Source organism: Pollachius pollachius (assembly GCF_949987615.1).
Source record: "Pollachius pollachius genome assembly, chromosome: 9".
NCBI lineage: Eukaryota > Metazoa > Chordata > Actinopteri > Gadiformes > Gadidae > Pollachius > Pollachius pollachius.
Genome location: NC_136942.1, coordinates 11428271 through 11445924, shown reverse-complemented (window position 1 = coordinate 11445924; position 17654 = coordinate 11428271). Strand labels below are relative to the sequence as shown.

The following is a 17654-nucleotide window of genomic DNA, read 5'->3' as shown; positions in this document are numbered from 1 at the left end:
CAATTACGGTGGAAACAGCGACCAGGAGGTGAATCCACATGCTGGTTGAAGGTGTAATCTCGGTTTTTATATTCTAATCCACATGTTCTGCTGTGACACCCGCGTTTCCTGTCTGGAATTTATAAAGCATATCTTCATTTATTGATTTATTATAAGGCCATATTTTAGGTTTAGTCTACGAGAATATTTGTATGCATTAATTCAGACTTTCAGACTTTAAACAACATAGTTTATATATCTTCTCCAGGATGTGTGTGTGTGTGTGTGCGTGTGTGTGTGTTTGTGTGTGTGTGTGTGTGTGTGTGTGTGTGTGTGGGGGGGGGGGGGGGGGGGGGGGTGTTAAGGATTAGCATCTCAAAAAGCCTCCTGGAGCTCCTTACATCCTCATTCTATATCTCTGCTCCTCCTCCCTGGGAAATGAAAACAATCAACTTATTCACCCTGGAGGACATTCTGGTCCTGGAGAGAGAGCGGATTCTGACTGATTTTATTTTTCTGGACCCACTTCCTGTACATACTTAACCACTTCCTGTGAGGACATCAACTTCCTGCTGCCATGGAGGTTTGTAATTAACTGATGTCTGCCGCTTTTGGGATAGCAAAATATATTTAATACAGGGAGTAAATATGACAAACAGGCCAGTTTTTGTTCTTAACATTTGAATGTATATTAGATCCAGAGTGATGTTGCTGGTGTTGATGTCACGGGACAGGAGATCCGTGGATTAGGGAGAGACAGAGTCTGCTCTTCTGGTTCACTTCCCCCTGAGCCGCTTCAAGTTCTAACAACCTGCAGGACCTGCTGGAGGCTCTGAAGGACCTGCTGGAGGCTCTGAAAGACCCAGGGCTGGAGGTACTGAAGAGGACCTGCTGGAGGCTCTGAAGGACCCAGGGCTGGAGGCTCTGAAAGACCTGCTGGAGGCTCTGAAGGACCCAGGGCTGGAGGTACTGAAGAGGACCTGCCGGAGGTTCTTCAGGGGACCCCGGTGGACGAGGACCCCTCAGCGCTGCCTGCTGATCACCTTGGGCAGGGCCAGCTTCTTCTTCAGCACCAGGGTGGAGTTGACCTGCTCGGCGGTCAGCAGCGTATGCCACTGGCCGACCGGCCGGCGGGGGTTGGCCAGCATGTCGGCCCAGTGCATCAGCTGGTTCCCCGACGCGTCCGAGCCCAAGAAGATCTTCCCCATGGCGTCGTTCCGCGACACCGCGTCGTGGTCCCACACCGACACCACCAGGTGGACCCGCTGGGTCACATGGTACAACCCGGCCTTACTACCCACCCTGACCGCATCCGCCTCCTTAACTCAACCATTGCGGTAACCATGAACCCAAATCCCTTAACTCTGCCACTTAACTAAAGCCCTAAATTCCAACAATAAACCCGAAACCCTTAACCACAAAATCTAACCACAAACCTGGCCAAAACCCTCATCTCCAACCCTGAACTCCAATCCTTAACTCACGTTCTGAACCCCCACCCCAAGTGGTCCTCACCTGGATGTGGTCGAAGGGGACGTCGAAGGAGAACGACTCGTTGAAGTACGGGTTCAACGTCTTCTTCTTGATGGAGGTCTTCTTCTTCTTCCACTTCCTCTTGTCCAGAGCCAGCTGGACCTTCACATAGGGGTCTGCACACAAACAGCAGCTTCAGCCCCGCCCTCCACAGGGTTCCCTCCACAGGGTTCCCTCTACAGAACCGGGAGTCTAATGTCTCAGGCTGCTGGGAGAACCCAGCAGTACCGGACCAACTGTAGAATATTACCCTTGGGGCATTTAGCAGACGCTTTTATCCAAAGCAACTTACAATAAGTACGTTTGTCAGAAGAAAGAGAAACAACAATATATCTCTGGCGGTACAGTAAGGATGTTCATAGAACCATCAATCACTAGGTTAACCCTTTCCCCGTATACAACAAAGATAGCAAGGATAAGGATAATATAAGTATTATATTATTAAAAATGAGAAGAAAGATAAGGTGAACAGGAATGAGATGATTCCCCCTTCATCTGTCCTCCTGTGATGTCACTTCCTGTCTACCTGAGGTTCCTCCCAGGTCCATGCTCTTCAGGTTCCTGGCCTCCAGGACAACCACCGTCAGACGGCCCCCCGCCGGCACGTAGCGCAGAGAGATGCAGATCTCTCCTAGGTCCTCAGGCTGACACACACACACACGCACGCACGCACGCACGCACGCACGCACGCGCGCACGCACGCACGCGCACACACACACACACACACACACACACACACACACACACACTCTCTGAGGGTCTGGTCTGAGGGTCATGACTGAGGGACTGAGGGTCAGGAATGAGGGTCTAGACTGAGGGATTGAGGGTCTGGACTTAGGGCCAGGGATGAGGGACTGAGGGTCTGGACTGACCTCACACTTGAGCGGGTCGCTGAGGTCCTGCCACTCCTCGATCACGTGGTTCCAGTCCATGGAGCTGAGGTCCACCCTCAGCTCCCCGATGATGTCGTGTTTGGAGAACCTGTTGAAGTCGAACACCTGCATGACCACCGCCGACGCGGCCAGTACGCTCCTCGTCACCTGAGGAACACACACACACACACACCTCAGGCTGAGGCCTTCACCTGGCTCCTTCTTGTCGTGTTACTGAGTATAACTGTTTAATGAGGAGTTCACAACCAAGAGGCTGAGCTGAACCTGAAGCTCTGCAGGAGGCCCCAGCTCACCTGGAGATGAAGAGCTTATTGAAGAGCGGCTCACCTGGAGGGGGAAGGGCGGCTCACCTGGAGGGGGAAGGGCGGCTCACCTGGAGGGGGAAGGGCGGCTCACCTGGAGGGGGAAGAGCTTGTTGCAGAACGCTCACCTGGAAGGTGAAGTGCTCGTTGAACAGCGGGCTGAGCGTGTTGCGGTGGACCTTGGTCTCGTAGGTCTTTGTCTTGCTGGGGGAGATGTAGACCTTCACGTAGGGGTCTGAGGACCCCCCCAGGTCCATGGCCATCAGCTCGGCCGCCTGCTTGATGCCCACCGTCAGCTAGGAGGACAGGAAGAGGAGGAGATACCAGACAAGAAGTAGATACACAGGAAGAGGAATGAGATACCAGACAAGAAGAGGATGAGATACCAGACATGAAGTAGATACACAGGAAGACCGGGGGCCTCTACGAATAGTCAAATCTCCCAACCTTTATGCCTCCTTTCCTTAACCTTTGTGGAAAACGTAATCGGGTCAAGGAGAGATGAAAAGGTGCTTCCTTTCGAACATAGGAAAAGACAGCACTGTTTTAAGGTCCCATGGCAGGCCACCAGGTGTGGTGTGATTAGCCGCTACAAGTAGTTTTGGAAATCTGCTCCTTATGACATCACAGGTGGGCGTGTCCACCTAGATGTGTGACGGATAGATGAGCAACGTTTGCTACAGTCCACTGGGTAGGCCGGTAGAGAAAATGTGAAGACTTCACATTTCTAAAATGTGAAGTCTGCATTTTATTTTCTTACAGTGTATATTGCAGGCTTAATAACCAGCAATAAATAAATTCATTTTGTTTCAAATAATATGTTTCTGGAATTGGTATCCATTATTATCAATTGTATTTTCTTCGCTTCTCTTCTTCTGCTGTACCCCGTCTCTCATGCGTCTTCGTGTAGAGTTGGTAAACTTCGTCGGCGGCCTGTTGATTTAAATATTGCTAATATAATATAAATACAATATCTATTTTCCTTTCATAAAGGTTGGTCAGGAGAAACCTATGCTAAAGGAGGGTTAAAGGATGCATCGAGGCTCCTTTCCTGAGCATTTTTAGAATTCTAACCAGCTTTCCTCCCAAGAACTTCCAGGTCATCTAATTAGGAAAGGAAATTTCCAATGCAAAAAAGAGAATCCGTAGAGGCCCCGGAAGTAGATACACAGGAGGACAGGAAGTAGTTACACAGGAAGACAGGAGACATAACCAGCCAACAGGAAGTACATACCCAGCACAAAGGAAGCAGATAGCAGATAGTATGTGCACCGCAGTCATACAGCAGATCTCCTGCAGACAGGGAGGAAAACCCAGTAAGAACCCGTGAAGACAGGAAGCAGATTGGAAGCAGATACCCAGCAGACAGGAAGCAGATACCCAGCAGACAGGAAGCAGACAGGAAGCAGGTACCCAGCAGACAGGAAGCAAATACCCAGCAGGCATGACGCAAATACCCAGCAGACAGGAAGCAGGTAGGTTGTCCTGATAGGTGGACCTTCAGGGAAACTAAAGGGTGTGTATCGATGGGTGGGAGGGGCTTGAAGGTGTAACCATTGTGACGCTGACCTCAGTCTTGGTGGCCTGGTAGTCCAGAGAGTACAGCAGCTTCCCTCGCTTCTTCTGGGTGGAGCCGTATCCGGTATCATCCCTGCTGGAGCCCACCTGGCGCACACACACACACACACACCAATACAAATAACTACAAAATAATAACAACACAAAACTAGGCTATACAACACAACACACACACACGTCCAAATAACTAATAACAATAACACAATAACAAAATCACAATGACTACATGATAACAACACAATAACTGTACTATACAACACAAGAACACGCAATATTACACAACAACTCAATACAATGACATCCATAACGCAACAGATAAACAACAATAACACAACATGAAAAAACACATCGACAGTGGAGTCAACCACACCCCACCACCACACACAACGCACATCAGCCACCACACAACAGACTCACGGACACACCACACGACAGGTCTGGTGTGTCCGGTGGCCAGCAGGGGGCGTCTCACCAGCGCGGCGCCACTCGCCGCCTCCAGCCCCTTCATCTCCAGCTGATGCTTCTTCTTCTTCTTGCGGCTCTTCCTCCGTGTGCAGTAGCAGTAGATGCAGAGGCAGATGACCACCAGGACCACCAGCCCCCCCGCGGCCAGGATGGCATACAGCGCCCAGACTGGAACTGTGCCCCCGGTGGAAGAGGAAGGAACAGAGGAGAATGGACATCAGACCCTGGAGCCCTCGTCTAAAGGGCTGATTATGGTCCCACGTTCACGCAATGCAAGGCGGTTACGGACCCGTTACGTCCGAGCGGACCCTCCTTGCGTCCACCGCAAGCGCCCAAAATTGTTAACATTCCGTCGAGGCAACGCCGCAGCAAGGGCTGTGATTGGTCCGCTCACTAAAACCCGACTCAGAACCATAAAGGTTCACGACTGCGTCGGAGCGTCTGCGTGGTCCTTGCGTTGCGTGAAGGTAGGACCATAGTCAGCCCTTAACATTGAGGGTCACATGGTGGGGCTGGGATCTGCTCCTGAATGATGGTCGCTGGTTTAAGGAACCTAGTCCATAAAACTATTTTTTAAGATTAAGGGACTGATCCTGGTTCCAATATCAACTTAAATGCACAAGTTTTAACAACGTGGTGCATGTGCATTGGTGTGACTAGGTGAGTGTTGGTGTGTATAGGTGTGTTGGTGCGTGACCAGGTGTGTGTTGGTGTGTGTGGGTGTGTGGGTGTGTTGGTGTGTGTGGGTGTGTGTGAGTGTGTGTGGGTGGGTTGGTGTGGGACCAGGTGTGTGTGGGTGTGTGTTGGTGTGTGACCAGGTGTGTGTTGGTGTGTGACAAGGTGTGTGTTGGTGTGTAACCAGGTGTGTGTTGGTGTGTGTTGGTGTCTGACCAGGTGTGTGTTGGTGTGTGACCAGGTGTGTGTTGGTGTGTGGGTGTGTGACCAGGTGTGACCAGGTGAGACCAGGTAAGGGGCAGGGTTTACTTACAGGGAAGGTCATGCAGTATCTGGTCGATGAAGCCAGGGGCGGTGGTGGAGTTGGGGCTGTTCTGTGTGACGGAGGTCAGGGGGGTGGAGGCGGTGGACGTAATATTAATCATGGCTGCGTTCTGGAAAACAAACACACATGAAGCGGGCGTTGATCCCAGAACCATGAGGAAACGATGGCCTGACGAGGAGGCGATCGGTCTCATGTCTGACCTCTGCCACCCTGGTGGAGGGGGACGGTATTACACAGAGAGGGTCCCTGATGGAGGGGGACGGTATTACACAGAGAGGGTCCTTGGAGGTGCTGTGAGCGGTGTCCCTCCTTGTGATGTCACGTCCTGTGTGTGGTGCCCGTGGCGGAGCCTTGTTGAGTCTCTTGTTGACCGAGCGGGGAGGGCGGGTCGTTAGCTAAGGGTGGGGTTGCTCTGATAACATTCTCCACTAATGAGGCCGAGTGTGGACCCTGGGCAGACCAGACCAGACCAGAACCGGTCCAAACCAGACCAACACCTGATCCATCAGGAAGAATCCAAGACCAGACAGAAACCCTCTAGTTCACTGTTAAAACAACTGTAGCCAATATTGACCAAACTCAGAGCCAGGAGCCACTCTAATTTCGGCAACACCCTTATTGTGTTGATATTCATTTAAGACTCACAAGGCTTTATTAATCTTGCTTGAAAGTTTTCGTTTTCGGTCACCATTGCGCTTATCAAGAGATATCAATTGAAATAGTATATCAACAATTAAAAGAAAGATAGTCAGAAAAGGTAAATAGAAAAACACAAGGCAATACAAAATGTCCGAAATGAAACACAACTTCTCATTGTATAAACTAAATGAAACCTGTGGTTCAGTTTTGACTGGTAATATAATGTTTCTGATTTGAAGTGGTTTTTTTTGGAACAGCGATTGACTCCATCACCTGGTCAACATCTGGAGGCATTAACATGAACTCAATGTTCATCATTACCGGATTAAAGGCTTCAGACCAAGCATTAGTGAGTCTGGTCCTCAGAGCAGAAGATCTGGTTCACAAGACAAACACAGGAGGCACACACTGCATTAAGTACACTTCCATTCCCGGCAGGTAAACGCTTCTCTCTTTTTCTTAAACGACTAGTCTGCGCTACTTTCCCTCTCTGAAAGCAGGTCAAACAGTGGTCTTACCTGGCGACTTGTTTTGGGGCCAGTTTGATCCGTCCACAGCTCTGGTGATGTCAATCACATATCGATTCCCGGTGCTCATGCGCTTTATTTACGCACAGCGCGTTCCTCCGCTAGCAGCGCGTTCATTCTTCCTGATCTACTCAGCGACACCCCGCCCACACTGTACACACTGATCCGACCAAACTGTACACACTGCAGCACGCTGATCCGACCGCACTGTACACACTGACTGATCCGACCAAACTGCAGCATGCTCATCCGACCACACTGTATTCCCTGGAGCACGCTGATGCTCAGCCTAAGAGTATAAACTGTAATGCATTTATTGATTGGTTTTTGAGCCGACTATACTCACGCACACACATACAACCAACCACAAAGACAAACTACACACAGACAAGCACGCACACAACTTCTGTAATATTAAGTATTATATGTGCTACAACTAACATATTATATACGTGTGTAATATTAACTTGCATAATATATTAGTTTTAGCTCAAATTTTCCAGACACATCCGTCAGGTAATTAATAGTGATAGCAATAATGATATCAATAAAATCCTGTCCTATAACCAAAATATTTTATACATAAAACAGTATGGCCTGCCCATACCTGTTTGAAATCGTACTACTGACGCTCCTAAACCCCACCCACTCACCCTAAACCCCTCCCACTCACCCTAAACCCCTCCCACTCACCCTAAACCCCTCCCAAAACCCCACCCACTCACCCTAAACCCCTCCCCAAACCCCACCCACTCACCCTAAACCCCTCCCCAAACCCCTCCCACTCCTCAGAAACCCCTCTCACCCATCAGAAAAACCAGGAGGAGCCAGCAAATGTATTCAATTGTTCTGTTGAGCAACTTGATTTATTGTTTGAACACCATGAATTGTTTTATAAATGGTTACTTTGGAAACAAAAAAATAATTCAATAAAGAAAGCAAGACTGAGATCTCTGGCCAATAACTTTATTGTTCTCACCAAATGTTTAAATAACAAAGTATTGCACAGCGAGGGGCGGGGCTACTGGTGTTGTGCGTGAGTGTTTCCTGGGTCAGAGGTCGTAGAGAGAATGATTATGTACAGAGAGAGAGGGGGGTGAGAGAGAGAGAGATAGAGAGAGAGCAAGAGAGCGCGGGAGTGAGATCTCAAAAGTTGATGGCTTTACCGAAGGACGCAGCAAGGTTGGCTTCTCTGAAGGCTTCCGACACCGTCTGCAGAGAGGAACACGCAAACATGAAGGAGGGACATCTACTACAGGAACTACAGTGCTTTAACAAGTTTAACTCCATTACGTTAACGAGTTTAACTTCATCCCGTTAACGAGCGGTACTCCATCACGTTAACGAGTTTAACTTCATCCCGTTAACGAGTGGTACTCCATCACGTTAACGAGTTTAACTTCATCCCGTTAACGAGCGGTACTCCATCACGTTAAGTTTAACTTCATCTCATTAACGAGCGGTACTCCGTTACATTAACGAGCTGAACTACATCTGGTTAATGAGCTGAACTACATCACGTTAACGAGCTGCACCATGGGAGGCCGTACGTTGAGGACTCACCACTCAAACACCGTATTTTGAGTGTGCATTGGGCTATGTACTAGAGTAGTATTAGTAGAACTGGAGTAGTACTAGTAGTACTCACAGGGTGGGCGTGGCAAACGCGGGCCACATCCTCACAGGAAGCTCCGTACTCCATCGCTAGCGCCGCCTCGTTGATGATCTCTCCCGCCCCCTGGTGGACAAACACAGCATAACACTGTTTAACAGACTAACTAGATACTAGACAGATCTCTGCTGCCCCCTGGTGGATAAACACAGTAGTATAGCGTTAACCTAATAATTACAAACATAATAATAATAATAATATAGTGTACATGTTGATTGCGTGCTTTTGTGTCTGTCTGTGCGCGTGTGCAGTCTCCTCACGGTCCCCTGTCTGTGTGTGGCTGTGTGTGTGCCTGTGTCTCTTACGGTCCCCAGGATGTGGGCCCCGATCATGCGGTCTGTCTCCTTGTGGCCGAGGATCTTCACCAGACCGTCTGTGTCCGCGTTGGTCTTCGCTCGGCTGTTGGCCGCGAAGGGGAATTTCCCCACCTTGTAGGGGATGCCCTGCACACACACATTAGATATAGACACACACCTGGACACTACAGTACTGCTACACCTTGTCTCACACACACACACACACAACCACACAAACACTCAAAATAATAACCAGGCTAACCCAGGGCATTAAGTGCACTTCCAACGGGCCAGTGAACCACAGGGACGACAACCAGGTCGAGTCCCAATCACTTCACCATTTTGAAAAAAAAACTGGCAACTCCTGAGGTGGATTCAGCGGAACGCATGAACTAAAGATTCAAATCAAACGCAGGGAACCCTGAGCCCTGCCACTGTACGACATCACTCAGCGCTGACATCACCGCTCCACCACCCACCTCCTCTTTGAGCTGCTCCTCCGTCTTGCCGATCCAGGCCACCTCGGGGTGGGTGTAGATGACGGAGGGGACGCAGTTGTAGTCGATGTGCACCGCCCCCCCGGCCATGCCCTCCACACAGATGATCCCCTCGTCCTCCGCCTTGTGGGCCAGCATGGGCCCGGCCACCACGTCACCGATGGCAAAGATACTGAGGGAGAGAGAGCGAGAGCGAGAGAGAGCGAGAGAGAATCTTTAATGTGCAGCTCAACAGAACAATAAGTCCAGAACGATGGATTTATCGCGTGTGGATCTGGAGGTAAAGTAGTAAAGTGATCTAAACCGGAGTAGAGTCACTTCTTCAGCCCAACACAGCCTGGTTACCTTGGTGACCAAGTGCTGTCTGGGTGTGGTCCAGGGTAATACGGTAGTAGTACTGTAACAGTACTGTGTCAGTAACAGTAACTGTGTTCTGTATTAGTACTGTGTCAGTAACGGTACCTGGGTACTGTGTCAGTAACAGTACCTGGTACTGTAGGAGTACTGTGGCAGTAACAGTACCTGGGTACTGTAGGAGTACTGTGGCAGTAACAGTACCTGGTACTGTAGGAGTACTGTGGCAGTAACAGTACCTGGTACTGTAGGAGTACTGTGGCAGTAACAGTACCTGGTACTGTAGGAGTACTGTGGCAGTAACAGTACCTGGTACTGTAGGAGTACTGTGGCAGTAACAGTACCTGGGTACTGCGGTCTGGAAGCGCCCGTTGACAGGGATGCGGCCCCTGTTGTCCAGGGAGATGCCCACCCCCTCCAGCCCCAGGTTGGCGGTGAAAGGTCGTCTCCCGATGCAGACCAGCAGGACGTCACAACTCAGGGTCTCAGACTTCCCCCCCGCAGCCGCCTCCACCCTGATGGGTACAATAATATAGCATAATATATAATCAAATTTAATATAGAATAATACATTATATAAATAATATAACATAATATATAAAAATAATAATAATATTATAATATATGTGTAAAGCAGTACTGACAACACGTCTATCTTGATAGATATATAATATATATAATATAATAATATAATATCTATAATGTAATAAAAGCAGTACTGACAACACATCTATCTTGATAAATATATAATATAATATAATATAATATCTATTATGTAATAAAAGCAGTACTGCCAACACGTCTATCTTGATAAATTTATAATATAATATAATATATAATAATATAATATCTATAATGTAATAAAAGCAGTACTGCCAACACGTCTATCTTGATAATTATATAATATAATATATAATAATATAATATCTATAATGTATAAAAGCAGTACTGACGCCACGTCGATCTTGCCGTCGGGCCGGCGCGACGCCCCCATGACCTTGGTCCCCAGTTTGAACTTCATGCCCTGCTTCTGCAGGATGCGCTGGAAGTTCTTGGAGATCTCCATGTCGATGCCCAGCCCCCCCACGTGGCCCAGGAACTCCACCGCCGTCACCTTGGAGCCCAGCCGCTGCCACACTGACCCCTGCAGGCCGGGAGGGGAAATACACTCCTTTAAAACCCCACTCTACTGGTAATCCTGCTGGTTATAGGTAGTCTACTAGGTACTAGTAACCCGTGCTTTGTTCTCACCAGCTCCACTCCGATGACGCCGGCTCCAATCACGATGAGCTCTGCTGGAACCTTGCTCAGAGACAGAGCGCCGGTCGACGACACGATGGTCTCCTCATCGATCTGGAGAGAGAGAACCGCTCAGATCTAGAGAACCAGAAGACAGTTCTAGAGAACTAGAGGTCCGATCTAGGGAACAAGAGGTCAGATCTAGAGAACCAGAGGTCAGATCTAGAGAACCAGAGGTCAGATCTAGGGAACAAGAGGTCAGATCTAGAGAACCAGAGGTCAGATCTAGGGAACAAGAGGTCAGATCTAGAGAACCAGAGGTCAGATCTAGAGAACCAGAGGTCAGATCTAGAGAACCAGAGGTCAGATCTAGAGAACCAGAGGTCAGATCTAGAGAACAAGAGGTGAGATCTAGTGAACCAGAGGTCAGATCCATGCAAGGTTACCTCGATGCCAGGGAAGGGCGTGACCTCCGATCCGGTGGCGATCAGGATGTTCTTGGAGTTGATGACCTGCTCGCTGCCATCATCGCAGATGGCCGTCACCTGGTTCTTACCGCTCACCCGCCCGTACCCATTTACGTGGGTCACCTGACAGGAAGTGAGGTCACAACATCAACACCTGACTAAGATTCAAGTTAAACACAGGAACTGAATGGATGGTTGCAGTACGAATGCTGATAGATAGGGGGCGCCGTTTTAAGTTACTGGATCTGAACCAGAGAGGGGTTCTAAACGACCAGTGACTCTAGTGACATCACAAGCAGAGTACCAGCTAGGTGTAAGACGGACCGGTTCGCCAGGTGGTACATTCCACTAGCTAAGCTTGTGCGGCCCCCGGTCATGTGACCAGAGCCCCAGCAGGTGATGAGGAGCGGTGCAGAGACCTTGTTCTGCTTGAAGAGGTGAGCGATGCCTCCGGTCAGGGCCTTCACTGCGCCGCTCTTCTGGGCCATCATCTTCTCCAGGTTCAGAGTCAGACCCGTAACTGACACACACACACACACACACACACACACACACACACACACACACACACACACACACACACACACACACAGTGATTCTGATGAGATCCATCTTGCTTTAGGAGCGACGAGTCAGAGGAAAACATGACCATCTCAAACACCACCCAGCGCTCCACAGTCCAACGTCACTTCCCCCTCCCTCCATCCATTAAGGACTGCTATCCAGGACGATTCCATCCTTACTTTCAATTCCTCTGCTCTCAAAGTCCTTGCCATGGGCCATGTGGTAGAGGTAGGAGTTATTGAGAAGAGCCTGCAGGAGAGAGAGGAGTAGGGGAGGGAGAGGAGAAGGAGAAAGAGGAGTCGGGGAGGGAGAGGATAAGTTTAGCATTGTCTTTAATATACTTGAGTTGCACTCTAATGGGCTAAGGGGGGGGGGGGGGGCTTGTCTTCTGACAAGAAGACAAGCCCTTCTGGCTACAGTAGTACTGGGGGGCGGGGCTCACCTTGGAGGGGATGCAGCCCACGTTGAGACAGGTCCCGCCCAGGGTGGCGTTCTTCTCCACGCACACTGTCTGGAAAGAGAAGAAGACGTTATCTGGCACCTCTACCTTCCCTCACCACAGGGGCCCTCCTCAGGGCCCCCCTCAGCTACAGTCTGCTTACAGTCTGTAGAACCCACAGAGTGACCCCTAAACAGAGGACTTCCTTCACCGTTCACCGGGGTCCCCTCAGCTCAAGACCAGGTCTCAGACACGGTCAGGACCCCCCCCCCCCCCCCCACTATCCTCACACTTCATTACGGAGCAGCGAGGGGTCAGAGGTCAACGTGCTCAAATTAGACTGTGACCATCAGGAATTGAACCCAGAACCTTTCACTGGGGGTCAAACCTTGACCCCTACATCATCTTGGACCCTGTGCTAAAATCAATGTGATTCTAGATATTGGTGTTTAGGTTATGGGTGAAGCTGCTAACACTCCAGAGTCTCAGCAGTCCAACCGTCTGACTGAAGGGGTTGATACTCACTTTGAAGCCCAGCTGAGCAGCTTTGACGGCAGCTACATAGCCCCCCGGTCCAGAGCCCACCACCGTGACGTCAGCATCAACTGGGACAGAGCATTCAATATAACTTTATTAATACGACATCTGCTAGGGAGGAGAGACCATTCAATATAACTTTATTTATAAAGTAATCACTAGAGGAGAGACCATTCAATCAAACATTATGCCTCCAAATTCCAACTAATGTTTCACCCCTTCCCTTGTGAACACACTAATGACCACTTGGATTGTGTTGCTTCTATGATGACTACAGTCTCTGTCTCAGCCAAAGTACACCAACACTGATAAAGTAGGAGATGTTAATTTATGGAGCTTGTTAATAACTTACGTGCTGCTTTGTCTGCATAACTTCTGACGGAGAGGACAGAGGCGCCGTGGAGTTTACACGGAGCGTGGGGGCTCCGCTGAGGGACACAAGGGGGGGGCTCAGATGAATACAGAGCCATCCTCAACCCAGAGGGAGGTTCACGTCTCATCTGTAATCTAATTTAGTGGATCACCATCAACGCTTTCCATAAGTAAACCCGATCCTAAACCTCTCAGCATCTCATCAACTCCGTTAGTATGGATATTATGCAGTTTAAGCATTGATTTCTGTATGAATATGTATATATGCGCATTTTATTGACATTAATGCTCTGTACATTCGGTACGCATATTGTTGTATGAGTTTTGAGTTTTGTCTTGTCATACTTTGGTACTAAAGTCAGATAGACTTACATCTTTAGAAATCAGTCCATCAATAATAAATCAATAACACTGATCCGGTTTTGTAACCAAGGGCTTTGAGTACCCATCTTAACGGGATGTGCAAAGAATTCATATCACATTTAACAAAATTAACTCAACCCAGAGTCTGAGTCTACGCAGCAGTTAGCCTGTCAGTAGCTAGCAGCTAATGCTAACGCTGAAAGGACAAGACCCAGGACCCGGGGCAGTGCGGGTCGGAGTACCGGGGTGAGTTCCCTCGGGCCCCGGGTCCCCTCCGGGACGGGGGTCGTGTGGGATAGGGGTCGGGACTCACCGCTGACAGGGTCCGGTAGACGTGTTTCCAGCTCTGCATGTTGACGGCTGACTCTCAGGATCAGTAACCTACACAAGGACTATTCGACTGCGCATGTGCGAGACCCATCCGTGTTCCGTCGCCGCTCTATGACGCGCGTGACGTACCATGACGTAACGCGACGTGATGTAACATGCGGTACCATGACGTAATATGAGGTATCATGACGTCACATGAAACCTGCTTTAGGCACGGGAGATGTCTTGCTTAATATTTATAAACTTTACAGTTGTGAAGACAAATATTACATTTTTATCAAATAATATTTCGATGGGTTTAAGTCAATTCTATTCGAACCACCAACCACATAATTTGGACGCTGAGCCAATGTGGGGTCGCAAGGATTTGTTGACCCCAAAACGGGGAAAGAAAACGGACTTTGGAGACAATGTTTTTCCTCAAATGGCCTAAAGCTGCAGTGTCCTCGTTTGGCCATCAGATAGCGCCGTTTTGCGGCAGTTCTGTGTTCTGTTATAGCTGATGTCCGCTGTTCTGAGTGAGCGGGAACAGGGTTCATTATTTCCTGTTTTCATGCCTCAAGTTTCTGTCAGCATGTTCAGTCTGACCTACTTCATGGCATAAACAACTTCGTTTTTCCGTATCCTGGCCAAATAATAATGATATATGGCATATCCCAGCAATATCCCACTAATGATGATGGCGGTGGTGGTTATGATGTGGTTGTCATGGTCATGGAGAACCTGGTGTTGCTGGTGTGTTGTCATGGTGATGAGGGAGCTGGTATCGGTGGTGCGGTGTCATGGTGATGATGGAGCTGGTATCAGTGGTGTTGGTGGTGTTGTTGTTGAGACAGGATACAGGGGATTACTGTGTATGTGTGTGTGTGTGTGTGTGTGTGTGTGTGTGTGTGTGTGTGTGTCTCTTTCACACCTTCGACCAGACGCCTAGGGGGAGGGGAGGGGGGGTCAGCTGCCCATGTGCTATTGAGCCTCTTGTGCTTCAGCACAATGATGCCCCCCCCCCCTCCCCCCCCCATACCCACAGCCACCACTACTAACACACACACACACACACACACACACACACACACACACATACACACACACAGGATGTGAGGTGGGCTTATAGCACCACAACACACACCCACCTGGTCAGTGTTTGTGTTTTATTTTTCAGAAGGAAGTAAGCTTCGTTCTTTAACATCTTCCTCACCCTGAATGAATATGATGATGATGATCATCATCATCATCCTCATCATCATCATCATTCATATCCTACCATAAAGAGAGCTAGAAAGAGAGAGAGAGAGAGAGAGAGAGAGAGAGAGGAGGAGGAGGAGGAGGAGGAGGAGGAGGTGTATTGAGAAGAGGAATGTCATTGACAGTCTGCTCAGTATGCGAGGGGGTCTTTGTGTTGGGGGTCAGGAGACCATAGAGGAACAGACACACATACACACACACCCTCAAACAACGCCCCCCACAGACACACACACCAAAACACCTCCTCTCTCACACACTAGACACACACACACACATACCAACGCACAACAATTATAAGTGCAGCTTTATTAATTATGCATTCGCTGTTTTGTCTTCTGAGTTTTCTGAGTGAGAGAATGGTAGAGAGAGGCTTGGGCCTTTGAAACTCAACAAGAGACAGAGAGGGGGGGGGGGGGGGGGGGCGGAGAGAGAGAGGGCGGGAGATAGCGAGGATGAGAGAGAGAAATAGAAATTCACTGCAAGAGTTCTGTGTGTGTATGTGTGTGTGTGTGTTTGTGTGTGTGTGTGTGTGTGTGTGTACGCTACCCAGACAAGGTTACGTCGAGAGCAGGAGAGAGAGGGATCTGGGAGACTGATGATGTCGTCCATTACATCACTAAGTGGGTTGCTAGGAGACGCTCACCGTTTAGCATCGCACTTTCAGTCTTTTTCTTTCAGAAAGTACTCCCTTCCTCTCTCTCTGCCACCCCCCCCTCCCTCCCTCCCTCCCTCCCCTCCTCCCTCTCTGTGTAGTCTGGTGGTTTTGTTGGTCTTTAAGTAGCAGCCAAACATCTCCTTTGAGGCCATTTGAAGAAGCCAGCGCCGTCGTCTGTTCCAGTGAATAATCTTTGTGTTCGGGGAGTCTTACACGCTGACCTCCACGTCCCCAGCTGCACCGAGCGCCCGAACAAACGCACCCCAACCGCCCGAACAAACGCACCCCAACCGCCAGAACAAACGCACCCCAACCGCCAGAACAAACGCACCCCAACCGCCCGAACAAACACACCCCAACAGCCAGAACAAACGCACCCCAACCGCCAAAACAGGCTTCCGAACCACCAGAACAAACAGCCTCGCAGCACTACGAACAAACGCATCCTAACCACAAAACAAACGCACCCTTAGCAAAAACAAACGCACTCTAACCACAAAACAAACGCATCCTAAGCACATAACAAACACACCCTAACCACCTAACAAATGCACACTAACCCTAAAACAAAGGCACCCTAACAAACGTACCCAAACCAAAAAAACAAACACAGCCTAACCACCTAAGAAACGCACCCTAACCACCTTACAAATGCACCCTAACCACAAAACATAGGCACCCTAACCACACTAACCCTAAAACAAAGGCACCCTAACAAACGTACCCAAACCAAAAAAACAAACACAGCCTAACCACCTAAGAAACGCACCCTAACCACCTTACGAATGCACCCTAACCACAAAACATAGGCACCCTAACAAACACACCCTCACCACCTAACAAATGCACCCTCACCACAAAACAAACGCACCCTAACAAACGCACCCCAACCACAAAATAATCACACCCTAACCATAAAAAAAACACACCATAACCACAAAACAAACGCACCCTTACCATAAACAAATGCACCCAAACAACAAACAAACACAACCTAAGGGCTTGAGGGTGGGGCTTGAGGGTGGTGCTGGAGGGCGGTGTTAGCATTGATCCAGAAGCCTCCGGATCAGGGCCTTCCCTGGGGGGGGGGGGCGGGGGGCACTGTTTCTTCTCCAGGACCCGACCTGTCAGTACAAGCAATCCACACACATACACACAGGCACACGCACACACACACACACACACACACACACACACACACACACACACACACACACACACACACACACACACAGACATACACGCACACGCAGACGCACACTCAAACTCACACTCACACTCACACGCACTCGTACTCGCACACAATCATGCACGCACAATCACACATACACACACACACGCACTTGCACTCGCACACTCATATGCGCACGCACACACACACGTACAATCACAGATACAGACACACATACACACACACACACACACACACACACAGTGGATGTGTGTGTAGGTGTGTGTGTTTTAGACCTTTGGGCAACAGAACGGTCCAAGAGTTAACCTGTGTACCCGCTGTTTGTGGTGTGTATGTCTGTATTTAGTAGATGTGTGTTGATGTGTTTCTGTGTGTGTGTGTACAGGTCCATGCGTGTGTGGTGGTGTCTTTGTGCGTGCGGTGTAAACAAAGCGAGGTAATAACAGTTAATCTGGAGAACAGTTTCAGAGTGCCCGGAATGTCATTCAACTGGTTCTACTACAGCAAGTTACCACGACA

General features: G+C 49.3%; 2 protein-coding genes across 2 annotated transcripts; both read right to left on the bottom strand.

Annotated features, from left to right (window-relative positions):
- Positions 1–599: 599 nt before the first annotated feature.
- Positions 600–6986, bottom strand: LOC307081014 (synaptotagmin-2-like; the record flags this gene model as incomplete). Its single annotated transcript, XM_079744023.1, is given in 10 exon segments — positions 600–1244; positions 1495–1628; positions 2039–2156; positions 2385–2552; positions 2836–3003; positions 4277–4372; positions 4758–4924; positions 5739–5859; positions 6908–6928; positions 6930–6986. Coding segments are annotated over 10 exon segments (1293 nt in total). The 3' UTR covers positions 600–1001.
- A 765-nt stretch (positions 6987–7751) lies between these two features.
- Positions 7752–14129, bottom strand: dld (deltaD). Its single transcript, XM_079743858.1, has 14 exons — positions 14030–14129; positions 13334–13409; positions 12970–13049; positions 12448–12516; positions 12185–12254; positions 11861–11961; positions 11421–11564; positions 10987–11088; positions 10689–10879; positions 10080–10250; positions 9364–9553; positions 8894–9031; positions 8565–8654; positions 7752–8128 (listed from the first exon to the last, which is right to left on the bottom strand). The coding sequence occupies exons 1-14, from the start codon at positions 14066–14068 to the stop codon at positions 8063–8065; spliced, it is 1527 nt and encodes a 508-aa protein (XP_079599984.1). The 5' UTR covers positions 14069–14129; the 3' UTR covers positions 7752–8062.
- Positions 14130–17654: the final 3525 nt, after the last annotated feature.

Coding starts and splice junctions, on each gene's coding strand:
- dld (XM_079743858.1), bottom strand. CDS start 14,068: ATGCAGAGCTGGAAACACGTCTACCGGACCCTGTCAGCG. Junction 13,410..14,029: donor TCTACCGGACCCTGTCAGCG/GTGAGTCCCGAC, acceptor TGTGTCCCTCAG/CGGAGCCCCCACGCTCCGTG. Junction 9,554..10,079: donor TTCCAGACCGCAGTACCCAG/GTACTGTTACTG, acceptor TCTCTCCCTCAG/TATCTTTGCCATCGGTGACG.